We start from the raw sequence: 15,149 nt of genomic DNA on the forward strand, positions 1-15,149 counted from the left end.
TCTCTGGGAAGTACTGTTTTAGGTAAAGGTCTTCAAATCCGTTTTTTGATCACTGTTTCAACCTTGAAAATCAAATGAACAGAAGGTACACGGACCGAAATGGAACATAAATGTAAGAGACACACAATGGTTGCCATGGAGAGATCAACGACAATGACAAATACATCATGGTGGTTTTAGAGTTTTAATTTATTTATTTTTTTCACTAAGTATAGGGAAGGGAATCACGATTTTAACTCAATTAACTACGTCTCCTCTGGTTCCCTGAGTCTACACTTCATCCACAGTGTGTGTGTGTGTGTGTGTGTGTGAACCAAGAAAGGGTTAAAGGTCACTTAAGTGTTTACATTACTGATGAATGAGAGTCTATGTTTTCATACCCCCCACCACACACACATACAAACACACACACACACACACACAGCACATCTCCACCACTCCGTGCTGCCAGCGAACTATTCAACCAGAACACAACATTATCTGGTTAACTCGGGCCATAGAAACCAGCGACCACAAACAGCGCACTCCTAATGGGGAACTCTATGTTTGCTTACGAATTGGACTAAATAAATGAGAAGCCAAAGGGGTTGACTAATTTAACTGGCTCTCCTGCTGTGAGTAAAATAGAGGAAGAGAGAGAGAAAGACAGAGAGAGAGAATGTTGAATCACTAGAAGCTAATAATACCGCACTAGCGCTAGTTGCTAATTAACCTGCTAAGCTAGCCCAGCAACAGAGGGGTGCTTCCTATGCTATTTCTGGCAGGGAAACAGCATATGATTAATTTCCCTCTTAGCTGAGATGACACTGTTGTCCCCTGGGGGGTAAACTGAGGCTGTATGCCTCCACCCCTTCATACAAACATATACACACACACACATACACACCCTCCGCAAACTCCAATCCTCCCATGCAAATCTCTCGTCTTCTCTTAGGATGTGCATGTGTGTGTGAGTGTGCATATGAAGAATGTCTGATCTTTTTTATGTTCACAGTATGTGTGTTGGGCTGTTGGTTATGCAAATGTGTGGTCATGCGTGTAACTGATGTGTAACTGTGAGTCTGAGGTGTGTGAATACCTATGGTTTGAGTAATTGCGTGTTTAGATATGTGATGTGTGTGTATGTGTGTGTGTGTGTTTTAGGTGATTCTTGAATAAGCATGTTACAATGGTGCCAACAGCCCTGTTGGTCACATGTAAATCATTACACAGGGCTCCAGTTCACTAATACTATTCATTAGCACACACACACACACACACACACACACACATACACACACACTAGCATCTTAACGGGATCCAAAACAAGATTACATGAAAACTTGAAAACTAGGAGCACCATGCACAAAATTTAAAAAAATCTATCTTGAATGTTGTTGCTATCTTTTTCAAACTTGTTAAAAATATATACTGACACACACACACACACATACATAAAAGTCATCTTGAGAGTAGAACAAGAGTAAACAACGACCGTACCCCTGTGCACAGATTAAGAAGTGAGACACAGGGAGAGAGAGAGAGATGGAGAGAGAGCAAATTTCAGAAGTGGGTCAGCGGCCTTACAGTTGAACAGCTGAAGTGAATAAGTTTGAGGCTGCCGCGCTGCGCTGTTCATTTATGAATATCTGTGTGTGTGTGTGTGTTAGTACTGGTATAGTATCTGTGTGTGTACTTGTTGTAGTATTGGTATCGTATCTGTGTGTGTACTTGTTGTAGTATTGGTATAGTATTTGTGTGTGTACTTGTAGTATAGTATCTGTGTGTGTGCTTGTTGTAGTATTAGTATAGTATCTGTGTGTGTACTTGTAGTATTGGTATAGTATCTGTGTGTGTACTTGTAGTATAGTATCTGTGTGTGTGCTTGTTGTAGTATTGGTATAGTATCTGTGTGTGTACTTGTAGTATAGTATCTGTGTGTGTGCTTGTTGTAGTATTGGTATAGTATCTGTGTGTGTACTTGTAGTATAGTATCTGTGTGTGTACTTGTAGTATAGTATCTGTGTGTGTGCTTGTTGTAGTATTGGTATAGTATCTGTGTGTGTACTTGTAGTATAGTATCTGTGTATGTGCTTGTTGTAGTATTGGTATAGTATCTGTGTGTGTGTGCTTGTTGTAGTATTGGTATAGTATCTGTGTGTGTACTTGTAGTATAGTATCTGTGTGTGTACTTGTTGTAGTATTGGTATAGTATCTGTGTGTGTACTTGTAGTATAGTATCTGTGTGTGTGCTTGTTGTAGTATTGGTATAGTATCTGTGTGTGTGCTTGTTGTAGTATTGGTATAGTATCTGTGTGTGTGCTTGTTGTAGTATTAGTATAGTATCTGTGTGTGTACTTGTAGTATAGTATCTGTGTGTGTGCTTGTTGTAGTATTGGTATTGAGTGCCCAACTGGTCTGCACCCCCCCCCCCCCCTCCCCCCCCCCCCCCCCGATATGTTCACCGCACATACACGCAGCCAGTTCCAGGTAACCAGTATTTGTTGTGTCATCTGCTCTGGTCTTCTGTTGTTGGCTGTGGAGAGAGAGGAGAGAGGAAGTTCTAGGTCTACTCTAGTGTGTGTGTGTGTGTGTGGTGTGCATGTGCAACTGGGTTGGTGTGTGTGTGTGCATGTGTGTAAGACACACACACATTCACACACCCCAATACTACAACAAGAACACACATACCATACCAATACTACAAGCATACACACACGCACACACAGTTACCATAGCAATAAATACTATAACAAGGACACAAGTGTGTGCACGCACACACACACACACACAGCTACCATACCAGTAATACAACAAGCACTCACACACAGACATTATAGCAATACTACAACAGGAGTGCGTGCACACACATCCCACCCTACTGTGTAGCCTTTGAGAACTAGTCCAGACAGTGCAGGATAGATCACTGACATGCATTAATACACACATACACAAACAAACACACACACAATATCAGCATATAAGCACATAAATATGCTACTGTATATATGCAGTACACAAACACACAAACAAAAAACATGAAGTAGTGGAGACTGTTCAGAATAACAGAGTTACACACTACACTACCCACACACAGGCCATGTTAAACAGGCTAAAAATAGGAGGGGCGCTCCACATCCTATAAAATCATCCATGTGGGGAAATCCGATACGCTCCGCGTTTTAAGCCCGGCCTAAAAAGGGGGGAAAATCCATAAATTCTTCACTGAAGTAAGGCAGCCTCAACTTAATTTAAAATTTCACACCGACACCCTGGGGCTTGCATGCATAAGTTTGGGAACGACTGGCGTTTCGCACGTTTTTACAACCGTTTCTCTGAATGATGTCCTTTCTTTCCCAAAATTAGGCTAAATACAATATACTGGAAGGAGGAAACTTTTTCGAAACCTGAAGAATGTAAAATAAGACACACAAGACACGGAGGACGAAGCACATTCCCCTGATGTGCACTACCTTGTGTAAAATGTTTAAAGGCACTAAAGACATAAATACTTCCATTATACGATATTGCCACCTGATGGCAATAACATGGCACTGAAGCATTTAAAATAACCTCTAACCAAACTCTGACCAGTAATCAGAAGGCCTGAACACACACACACACACAGACACACACATTTGGTCATTTTTGTTGAGCCATGGCAGACAAAGAGTCCAGTGTCATAGGAGCTCTTCAAAAACCAAGTCAGAATTTTGTTTTAGTGGCCCAGTATGTTTACACACACACACACAGGATTTGCCACTTGGTGTCTCTCTAACAGTACTGACAATATATACATACATATATATAAATTTCTGCAACATCTCAACATCCTGTCCCATGTGGATGCAGTGAGATTACACACACACAAATAAATACACACATACATACACACTATTCACACACTACCCTTAGAGTGCAGGGACTGCGCTCCACTCCACCTTATTAAAGTCTACATAAGGGAAATAGGACATGGGGGTGCCTTTTAAAGCCAAACCAGAAATACACAAATTCGCCTCAGGACATGGGTAGCACCAACTTAATTCCATATCACACTGCCAAACTAGGGCATGAGTATCTATGGAAACACTGACGGTTTCCCCATTTTATTCTGATTATATTCAGCACATTTTAATTTCCCCTGTGTGTGTGTGTGTGTGTTTGCTCGTGTGCTTGTTTGTGTGTATTTGTTTGTGTGTGCACATGTGCATCCTTGTGTGTATTTGTTTGTGTATGGGTGTATGCTTGTTTGTGTGTGTATTTGTTTGTGTGTGTGTGTGTGTAGCTATTCTTGCACTTTGAGTAAATTGAAACAGATATGAAAGTTGACAGAGAGACAGGAAGAAAAAAAGTTTACTCTTCAATGACTCAAAAACAGTTTCAACTGCAGTCGTGGGGTGGTACTGCCACCTGGTGGCCACTCTTAAAGATCTCTGATAGTTTTCCCCTTCATGGATAAGGCCTTGTCATACTAATTCATAGAAAAATGTTTTAGATTAGAAGATTAGTCCATGAGCAAGAAACTAGCCACTGATGCAATATAATGCATTGCAATTATTATACTCTACTATTATGGTACTTAATTAGTTAACTAATTAGTGTAACTAATATCAGCACCTGCACAAACACACAGTTGACGTTGAAGACTGGTCATGACTTGCCAACATGAAAATAATTTTACTTAACCAGCACTTCAGAATAAAATCTTCTAATTTTCTGAAAGAACATATTATATCAAATTTGAGCACACTATTATATGTGGGGACCCACACAAGATGTGTCTGCAATTGTATTGCATTTTCTCTATTGTGAACACAAAACTACATCACACCGTAATACTGTCTAAAAAAATATTGTTATGGCATTTCCATGGAGACGAGATTCACAGATCACACCTCATCACCTCCCTGAGGAAGACGGTGGCGTAACAGGAAGCGTCCAAATCAAACGACAGAGACAGAGACGGTGTGTGTGTCTGCTCCGACCGCCCGTCGTCATCATCAGCTCTAACGCGTGTGTCCTCCTCCTCCTCCCTGTGGTGTGTGAGGAGTGTGTGTGTGAGGTTGTGGGCGCGGGCCAGCAGGGGGCGATAGCAGCCCGGCACGTTCAGCTTCAGAGCAGGGACTCGGAACCGGCAGGAGCCAAGGCCGTCCTGTGCCAGCCTCTCCCGGTACCACTGGCCCAGAAGGTTCTCCGGGTACCGAACGGTGTTCCCTGGCATCGGCAGAACCACCTGCCGCGACACCAAATGTTGTGTGACCAAGAGGATCGTGGGTAGGCAAGTTAAATGCACTATGCACAGAGAGCATCATCAAAATAAACACATACTGCATATACTTATTTCACTGAAGGGATTCAATTGCATTGCAGACCTTTACAATCACCCTACTCAAGGCAATATTAATGGAACATTCTTTACAACCACTCTACTCAAGGCAATATTAATGTAACATTCTTTCAACAACATCATTTGCATGCAAACATTTTTTGGATAAGGGCCTCCGGCTTGATGGTGGAGAGAGAGAGTGTGTGTGTTTGTTTGTGTCGGTGTAAAGGGTTTGCGTGCATGTGAGTGCATGTGCGTGAGAGAGAGAGAGAGAGAGAGTGTGTGTATGCACACCTGTTCAAGTGAAAACACTCCCTCTTCCGCCTCGGCTGCCGTCACCACATGGATCTAAAAGAGAGTGTGTGTGTGGGGGTGGGGGGAGCACAGAGAATAGTCAATGATCTCACCATAAAATAGGATCTATTAAGCAGGTGGCACATTTCCTTTTTACAGCCACTATGAAGCTAATCCAGCCTCAAACACCAGCTCCACCACAACAGCTGGCTGATAGGAAATGGCCACAGCGGAGTGATACCGCACACAATTACACACCCAGCTAATGATCTGGCAGCAGCCTTTTAACCGGAGGGAGACACCGGTACTACATCCATCTAGATAAGAGACAAAGGCATCTAATGGAGATGCAACCAAATGACGTGCACACACAGGCTGCATCATCACCCGAGAGACTGACCTTCCCCTGGGCAAAGGCTCAGGCTCTGCCTCCTCCTGTGGTCTGTGGGTAGAGCTGGAACCCACACGGAAGACCGTGGACATTTTGCATACTACACAGCTCACTGCGTCGGGATTAGTGTGTGCTTCACCTCACTGTGTGTTCACGGTGTGCTGAGTGTGTTTCACTAATTCACGGATTGGGATAAATGCAGAGACCAAATTTCCCTCTCGGGATCAAAAGAGTATGTACTTACTTACTTATACTACTTCTAAATTACTTCTATACTAAACCAGTAGTTTTTTTTTTTGCATTTTGGTTCCACGATGCATTACTTGTCTCGGCCCGCTGGATTAGATGCTATTTTAATTCATATGTCGGTCTGTTTATGACTCCTATGTTTGTGTCGCTATTTTGTTTTGAATCTATGATCTTCCTTTTCAAAAAAAAAGAAAGGCATTATTATAGATTAGCAGAAAAAAAAAAAAACCTCCTGTTCATCGCGCCCCACCTGACATGTCTCTATTCCCCACTAGCGGGGCCCGCCCCCACACTTTGAGAACTACGGTTCTAAACCCTTTCAAGCTTCACTCCGGTAAAAGGTATTATTAATGAGCGTGCTACTCTAAACCTAACATGCACTTACCATGCACTTCCCTTTCTTCCCTCCTCTACCTCCTTCTATCACTGTCTCATTCAACTACTCTATGACTTTTGCAACCTCATCTTCTGGTAATGGTATTGATTGATTGATTGATTGATGTAGTAGTAACTGCTACCTAAGGTCTCCTCTGCATTGTAGCTTTGAATGTTATTCCACATTTTTCAATAGTATAAAATTGCCCACGAAATTAATAGATGTCAATCTATTTAGAATTTAAGAATCTGTTGTGCTGTGATATACCCCGCATCACATACTTCTATTTCAAAACAAATGCAGGGTTCGTACACCTATTCCAAGATAAAATTCAAGCACTTTTCAAGCACTTTCAAGGTCAATTTTCAAGCTTTTCCAGCACTTTACAGCGGTGGCAAATGACATTATACGAATATACTAACTCAAAATGATTTTCACTTTTTTATCATTTAAAGATGGTTTTAACAGACAAAATTGTGTTTCTTAATAGCAGGAAAAGAAATGAAAGGAAAACTTAAAAATGTGTCACCTGTCTGGAAGTAGACTTTGCTTGCTATATAACTGGCTGAGTCAATATACCAAAAAAAAAAAAAAAAAACATTACAAAAATAAATAAAATAAGAAAAGAAAATAATCACCCAACAAATAACTATTCTTTGCTGAATATGTGAACTCAAACTAATGTTAAGGCTGCTCTTTCATGACAGTCAAGACTGATTATGTCTCTTTCTTGCCTACAACGGCATGCAGACAGGCCTACATTTGTTATCATGAGCTACCAACCAGTAGGCTAGCAATGCGGAGATGTGACGTTGGGTGACGTAAAGATGACTGAGTTGTCATATAATTGGATAAATTTAACTTCTTGCCAAAAGGCACGATATGCACATATGCATGGTGTTTTAATGTCTTTCCACTTGTAGGGCCTATAAGCATTAAACCACAAAACTGAGCTGAAGTTTGACATGACCAAGCCAGGATTCAAATACCGAGGTCATGGGTGTTGATAGAAATGTTGCCCCCCGCGAAATACTATGGGGGTCCGGGGGCATGCCCTCAAGGAAGAAAAAATTTAAAAATAACCCCTTAAATGATGACTTATGGTGAATTTTGCGGAAACTAATAGATACATTTACATAAATATAATTTATACATTATAGCATAAATCACACTTAGAAATACAGCCTATTAGGCATATGGTACATTTATAAAAGAGCAAAGTAGCCTATATATGCCTATGAAAGACTTAACTATAGAGGGCTGTAATGTAAAGGCTATCATGATCATTTTGCCGTATGACGTAGAAACATTTGTTCAGTTTATAACATGTTTTGTTTATAACTTAAACCAATACACTTTTCCACAATATTCTACTTTTTTAGATGCACCTGTATATTTCAAGAGCATTTTCTCCACTTGGTTTTGAGGATATTTATACTGATCTCTGCTCCATCTTAAATTAAGAATGCTCTGCTTCTCCTCATCAGAGGAGTGAATGTTGCATTTATAAATTGCAGTGTCATAGGCTGCGGAGCTTGTACCTTCTGACACAGTGAGTGTCACATATTGACTCACACTCACTTGTGAGGGCCCTTTGTCTATTATTTCCCTCCCTTCTCCTAACTCTTTCTCCTCATTTCCACCTTTCTGCCTGATTTCCCTTCTCCCGTCTCCTGTGTAAATAACTGACCGATAATCAATATCATGCTTAGATAATATCCATATAAATATCTACTATTATCTACTATCTAGGCCAGGGGTGGGCAACTAATTTCCCCAAGGGGCCACATGACAAACTGGGACTGTTGAGGAGGGCCGGACCCAAAATACCGAACTCAAGTCTGAACTCAATTCTGTTCAATTCTATTCTGTTCTTGTATAACATTAAGTAAATCATATGGTTTTGTTTACTAGTTGTAAGAACAGATGAAAATGTGAGGGAGACAAAGGAAAAACAGCAATATTTAATCTATGTCCAGTATTTAATCCCCATTCTCGAAAATTATTTTTTGACATTGACATTTTTTTTCAGTTTTCAAAGACTGATATAAAAAAGTACTACAATATCTATATAATTAGGCTAGGTCATGAAAATGTGAAGGAGTCAGTACAACCGATAGGCCTGTGCCACCATTTCATCAACACTCAGCAATATTTCATCATTAAATCATTACCATCATTAAATTAACTCTATGCAGAATTAGACTACGAAAATGTGGAGCAGACATTAGTAGGCTGTCATTAGTTTATCAACATGTACAAAGAAAACTATTTTAAAAATGTAGGCTATGTTTTTGCTTTAACTTTATGCACATAACTGTGATTGGTCAACTCGCTCTGTGTGTTGAGCCGGCTGCTTCAAGCAACCTGTGGGTAGTAGCATCATACTAGTTCGCTAACATAAGCTTTGCAAATAAACTCAGACATATTTTGGTTACAATTACGGGGTTATCCGATTGTAAACTGTCTATCTGCCAGTAACGTTTTGAAATGAACACTTCGTATCGCCAACGAGCAGCAGTAGGAGTTCGTTCTAACAACCTTTGCGGTGGTGAGCGACGCAGACATAAGAGACACAAAACTTTTTTACGCCGACGTAAAGGCAACTGCATTGTGTCGACGCATAAGCATGAATTCTATTCACCAGCACATCAGTGAGGGTGTTACGTCGTATGCATCCACGCACAAATGTATGGGCGTACAAATAGCAGTCGCTTTCAAAATAAAAACAACGATATTGATTTGCATGCATTATCTCTATGCTAGGCTCTTGACTATTGTTCTTTCACGGACCTTACGCGGGCCGGTCAGGGAAAGCCCACGGGCCGGATGTGGCCCGCGGGCCGTATGTGGCCCATGTATGATCTAGGCTACTATCAGTACAGGTTAGCTAGCTGCAACTCCATATATAAAAAATAACATTTTGAATAGGCCTTTAAGTCAGCCTTTGTTCAGGTCTGACGATTATTTATTTTGGACAATGGATTTGTGGGTATTGAAGTTTATTTGAGCTGCGTGAGACACTGTGTTGCGTCGTTAGTTAGGACATAGCTACGCGATAGCAGTCAACTCTACTTTCGTTTTGACATGTCAGAGGTATATCTACAACTACGTGTTGCGTGACGCTGCGTTGATGCAAGGATAATTGTCTTGTCGGCTATTTTTAGTTAATGAATAAAACTAAATTTGAAGAAAGAAAGGTGACCTCTATGGTAGATACGGCCATAGACATGACTGGTGCGGTTTTGCATTCACATGCCATAAAGTTTTTCTCCCTCTTCAACCTAACTTTTTCCTTGTCTTCCAATGATTGGAGCTAAGTAGCCTATTCAATAATATTTTAGCTTTAATGGCGACCTAGCTAGCAATGCATCTGTAAGACCCTAGGCCTACATGATTTCTGTTCAGCAGTCCGAAATAGCAGTCCTACGCAGATCGGTGCGCAACCGAGGACTATGGCGGAGAAGTTTTAATTTTAAACTCTCCGACGTTCTGCATCTAATAAGCTAACTATTCCGTCAGATAGCTATTTGTGTCAAAAGAAATACACTTACAATTTTAAGCATTTTCAAGCACTTTATCCGAAATGCAAGCACTTTTCAAACCTTGAAAACGCAACATTAAAATTCAAGCATTTTCAAGGATTTCAAGCACCAGTACGAACCCTGCAAATGTATAGACCCCATTTCCAAAGCATTTCTTTGGCTTTGGGTATAAAGTGTCAGTAAAGATAAATCAAATTAATCAAGTCGATTTAATCTAATCAAAACTATACTTTCCATGTTACTTATCTATTCACCTGTGTTGGTGTGCCAGCCTCCGCGGTCTCCCCTGCTGCCCTCTCCCCTGCTGTTGCCCAGACCAGGTCACCCTGCGCGGGCCCAGCCCCCAGCGTCCTCAGCCTGTGGGCGGCTGCATCATTCCACACGCGGCTGCAGTAGGCGTGGAGGTAGAACACGCGCATGCCATGGGGTAGGCTGAGCCAGGCGTGGGCACTGCCCTCTGGACCGGCGCCGTAGCGATGGAGGGCACGCAGCATCAGACGCTCACGGGCCTTGTAGCCGGGCATCAGCGCCAGGCTCTCTTTGGCGTTACCTGGCAGGCAAGAAGGGGAAATAAGATGGTATTGGTGTACTTTGTGGAAACAGAGGGATACTGTAGGTGCAGGCTTCACTCAGTCTCAGTGTGCTGGGCCAAACTTGGAACTAAGTCAGAAATAGGAGAAAAAGAAGCACTTTGAATAAGTATAAGTATATACTCTTTTGATCCCGTGAGGGAAATTTGATCACTCAGCACACAGTGAACACACAGTGAGATGAAGCACACACTAATCCCGACGCAGTGAGTTGCCTGCTACAACAGCGGCGCTCGGGGAGCAGTGAGGGGTTAGCTCAATGGCACTTCAGCCGTGCCTACTGGTCGAGGTTCAAACCGACAACCCTCCGGTTACAAGTCCGAATCCCTAACCAGTAGCCCACGGCTGCCCCAACTGCTGCCCCAACTTACTGTATGCCCCAAGCATAAGTTAGTTTTACTGCAATAATATTAACTTGTGCACAATGTGGTCTTTTCTCCCTTGTTTTATTTGTGTACTTTGAAACACATGAAGCCAAATATCCATATATGCACAATACACACTGACGTGTGTGTGTGCGTGTGTGTGTAATGACTAGCAGTTGTGTAGTTGGATAGACTAATGGATGGATGGATGGATAGACTAATGGATGGATGATTACCTGTGTTAAGGAAATGACGTTTGGCTTTATTTGGCAGGTCATCCTCATCATCGGGAGTGAAAAAGAGCTTGATGGCTGCCTCCTGCTCTCACACAGACACACACACACACACACTTTAAACAAATGTTTTTTTATAGAATTTAAAATTCTGGAGTCACAGGCTTATGACCCTCTCAAACAGAAAATCTATGAGAAAAACAAGTTTCTCACATGCCTCCCATGAGACTATAATCAACCTGATGTGGTACTTAATTAGTGTGTAGTGACCAAAAATACTGACAAGCATTTCCAAAATATATATATTTTAATTCACTTTATTTATTGAGGTTTTCCCTCTTCTCCGATTGTCAGCTTCACCTACTCGGACACTGAGGCTACTACAAGCACTACTCACGAGAATGATTTTAGAAGTAATCGGAGCGTACCATATTCTCCTTTAACAGAGCAAGCCCAACTCGGTCAGCTTGGATACTCTGTGCGCTTCCGAACCTCTGTGGTCCATAGTAGTTCACAAAGCCTCGCAACTGTGGGAAAGCAAGAGTCAGATAAATACATCTATTCTACTGAGTCCAACTACATCATCTTCGTGATCTTAACACCTTGATTTGTCCATCAACCAGTGAACTACCAATGTATGCTAAACTGAAATATGGATAAACAATGTGAGATCTTGAAATATGGACAATGCTCATATAACAATTTAGAGTGTCTATCTATCAATCGATCTATCTATCAATTTGTTCATTTAAAAATAAGTTCAGAGGGTGCTGTGGCGCAGCAGGCTACAGCGCTCAAACCATATACGGGTCCAAGTGCCTACGGGGACCCAGGTTCGAACGACCTGCGGTCATATCCCGGTCCCACCCTATCTCTCTCTCCCACTTACTTCCTGTCTCACTCTTCACTGTCCTATACAAATAAAGCCCAAAAAATATACTTAAAAAAAAATAATAATAATAAGTTCAGAGTGTTTCTGTGTGTATTTGCAATCTGTCCAAATCAAATATTTCTACGAAATGCTGCCTTCTAAGATACCTTCGATTTGCCTTCAATGTACAATATTCTATTTAATTGTGAGCAGTTGTTGTTGCAGTCAAATGTTGTTATTCTGCTTTCTAGTATCTTGGCAACGACATTCTGTGTTGATATCTTGTTAGTCTGTCCGAAACAAAGTTCGTACTGTAGTTGGTACCTTGATGCCTGCTACGGCAACTGACTCATTAGAGAGCTGAAGGCAGCGAGACAGCAGACAGCTGTCTTCCGTTTTGGACAGACCCTGGCACTGTATCTGAGATAGAATATTCCAGATACTGTTGTCTTGTGAGCTAGCCTATTACATGAACACTCCCCATCCTCATGATGCTCACCTTGGCATTCTCCACGGCTTCGTTCACCAGCTTCTCCAGGTCGCCATGGAGACGGCTGCGATGGAGCCGGAGTTCCCGGACGACGAGGTCAAAGTGGTTTCCCTGGAGTCTGCCCAGGTGAAGAGGCTCTGATGCAGCACGGATGTGAGACAGGCTGATTCCTCTCGGCTCGAACTCAGACGCCTTCTCCTTCAGTCTGTTGAAGGCAGACAACAAGACACATTGAAAACGTGAGAGGAAACTTCTCAGGGTTTGGAGAAATAACAAAATGCTGATAGAAATGAAAGGAATGCTGACAATAATCACTGATGCAGATGTTCTACCACTCTAACCTAAACATAAACAAGTCTTGTTTAAAGTGCCACAATTGCTCAAGAGTACATCTTCTTTTTCAGTCTGGCAAAGATTTGATGTGATGTGAAGTGTTTAAACTAACATTATCAACAAACAAACTCTCAGTTTCCCTGTACACAACTGTATTTTACAAACATCATCAACAAACAAAACCTCAGTTTCTCTGTACACAACTGTATTTTACTGGTGTACAAGAAAACACAAACAAAAAAATCTACATCATACAGCCAAAACAGATTTCTCCATCTGAAGACAATAGAGGCTCATCTGATCTGATCTGATTGTTCTAGGCCTAGTGCTTTGGCATGGAATGTGTCCATACTGTGGTGGCGAGATGTTCTTCACCACCATGTTCTGGTAGGTGATGGCCCTCTTGTCCTTGATGCCAGCGTAGGTGAAGTGTGAGGGCAGGACGCCCAGTGCTGCAGCCATGTAACTAATGACTTCCAGCGTCTCCAGATTCTCCTTACGCAGAGTGAAGCCTATAAACACACACACAGGGCAGCAGGGAAGCAAATACTGAGACAAGAACAAAAACTTTTATATAATAAAAATTATTAGTATTACTTATGTCATTTACCACAAAAAAAAATAAAAAATACCTACATGCACGTAACTCACAGGGTCAAATGTTTCGGATTTAACTTGGAACAGTGAGCTTAAAGAACTTAAGCACCCTCCTTAGTTAGTTAGTAAGTTAGTTAAAAGTGCATGTTTACTAAAACTCTATGGTAAAAGCACGAACCATGACAGGAGACAAGGACAATTATCAATTTGTGACATGCAACTTTAAGATGTAAGTGCAGGTGAACTAGCCAATCTGCAGAAAAATAAAGAGCTCTAGCTTCTCAGCGGGAGGAAAAGCCACACTGCGTCATCTTTCTGTGTTTCTCTCACCGGTGTATGTGATGTCTTCTCCTTCTGCATCAGTAGCTGGCCTCTTCTTGTTTGGTCTTCCTCGCTCTCTCAACCTCACTGTGATCGCACTGCCATTCTGGTTGGTGAAGCTCTTCGTTTCAACCAGCTTTCCAAATCTACCAGAGAGAAAATGATGCACAGAGGTCCTATGCTCCTTACTGGCATCAGGCTTGAATGTGAATGTAGATCCAGAGACTTTAGCGTCTATAAACCTAAAAAAGTCCTCACACTCTTCCTCAGAAACAAGGCTGGAGAGTTTTTTAAAGTCAGAGTCTTCTTTCACAAGGATCTCCGCCTGGTTTGTTACAGTCATCAGAAACGGATAGTTGTGGCGGACAGCTCTGTGGACGCTGGCTCTTTGGGTTTTGTCAGTGAATGTGCCCAGGGATAAATGTCCATTCCCTGTCTTCGCACCATCGCCATCATTATCACCATCACGTACAGGAGCTTTGCCTTCTAGTCTCAAGGCAGTGGTGAAAAGTTCCAGCTCTTCAGATACAGAAGGCCCCAAGATTATACTCAGATCAAAAGAGTCTGACTGAAGCAGCTCGCTTTTGTCATCTTTACCTTGGTCAGTGCCACATTGGATGGTTGTGGCTTTCTCCGAGCCTGGCTCGAGGCTGGATAGAGTGTTCACTTCAATCCTAGGTCGTTTAGGATTGTGGCATTTTTCGCTACCCTTGTGTAACTGACCTGGTGGTGACCCATGATTGGCTTTGGTCACCAGCTGACCGTTGATGTCAATTTCTGTCACGACAAAATCTTGGGTGCAGATTTTGATGGTGCCCAGGAACCCTTCATGATTTGATACGAAACTATAGGGGAGCACTGGTTCTGAATTCTCCTCCATTCTAAAGAGAAAACGTTTGCCAAGTAAACACGCATAACCTTCAGGTTTTACTTCTAAGAGTGACTTCACGACTGACGGAGGCTGAATGGCATTCCGAACTTAGATCGTCAGTTTGTTTTTAGTCACAACAGCTTTACTTTTGATAACGTTAAATTCTGTGCAACCTAACATTGTTATAGTCCATTCAGCCATTGTATGAATACGTCTTACCCGGGTACAACTTATCGGTTAAATGACAACTGAAACAGACAACTCAGCTCTTGCAGCACATTTCTAGCATCCACATGTCAAGTGTCAGCTGGCTCGCGC

At 41.9% G+C, this 15,149-nt stretch overlaps 1 protein-coding gene across 1 annotated transcript; it reads right to left on the minus strand.

The window, feature by feature from the left end:
- Nucleotides 1-4,078: 4,078 nt before the first annotated feature.
- pus7l (pseudouridine synthase 7 like) lies at nucleotides 4,079-15,131 on the minus strand. The gene is made up of 8 exons (XM_076297003.1): nucleotides 13,970-15,131; nucleotides 13,395-13,554; nucleotides 12,719-12,914; nucleotides 11,777-11,875; nucleotides 11,352-11,433; nucleotides 10,415-10,710; nucleotides 5,600-5,653; nucleotides 4,079-5,212 (listed from the first exon to the last, which is right to left on the minus strand). The coding sequence occupies exons 1-8, from the start codon at nucleotides 14,838-14,840 to the stop codon at nucleotides 4,862-4,864; spliced, it is 2,109 nt and encodes a 702-aa protein (XP_076153118.1). The 5' UTR covers nucleotides 14,841-15,131; the 3' UTR covers nucleotides 4,079-4,861.
- Between the last annotated feature and the right edge of the window lie 18 nt (nucleotides 15,132-15,149).

Source organism: Alosa pseudoharengus, unplaced genomic scaffold (genome assembly GCF_046254945.1).
Source record: "Alosa pseudoharengus isolate Yale_2024_CS ecotype anadromous, Long Island Sound unplaced genomic scaffold, YU_APseudo_1.1 YU_APseudo_1.1_scf_20, whole genome shotgun sequence".
In the NCBI taxonomy this organism is placed as follows: Eukaryota; Metazoa; Chordata; class Actinopteri; order Clupeiformes; family Clupeidae; genus Alosa; species Alosa pseudoharengus.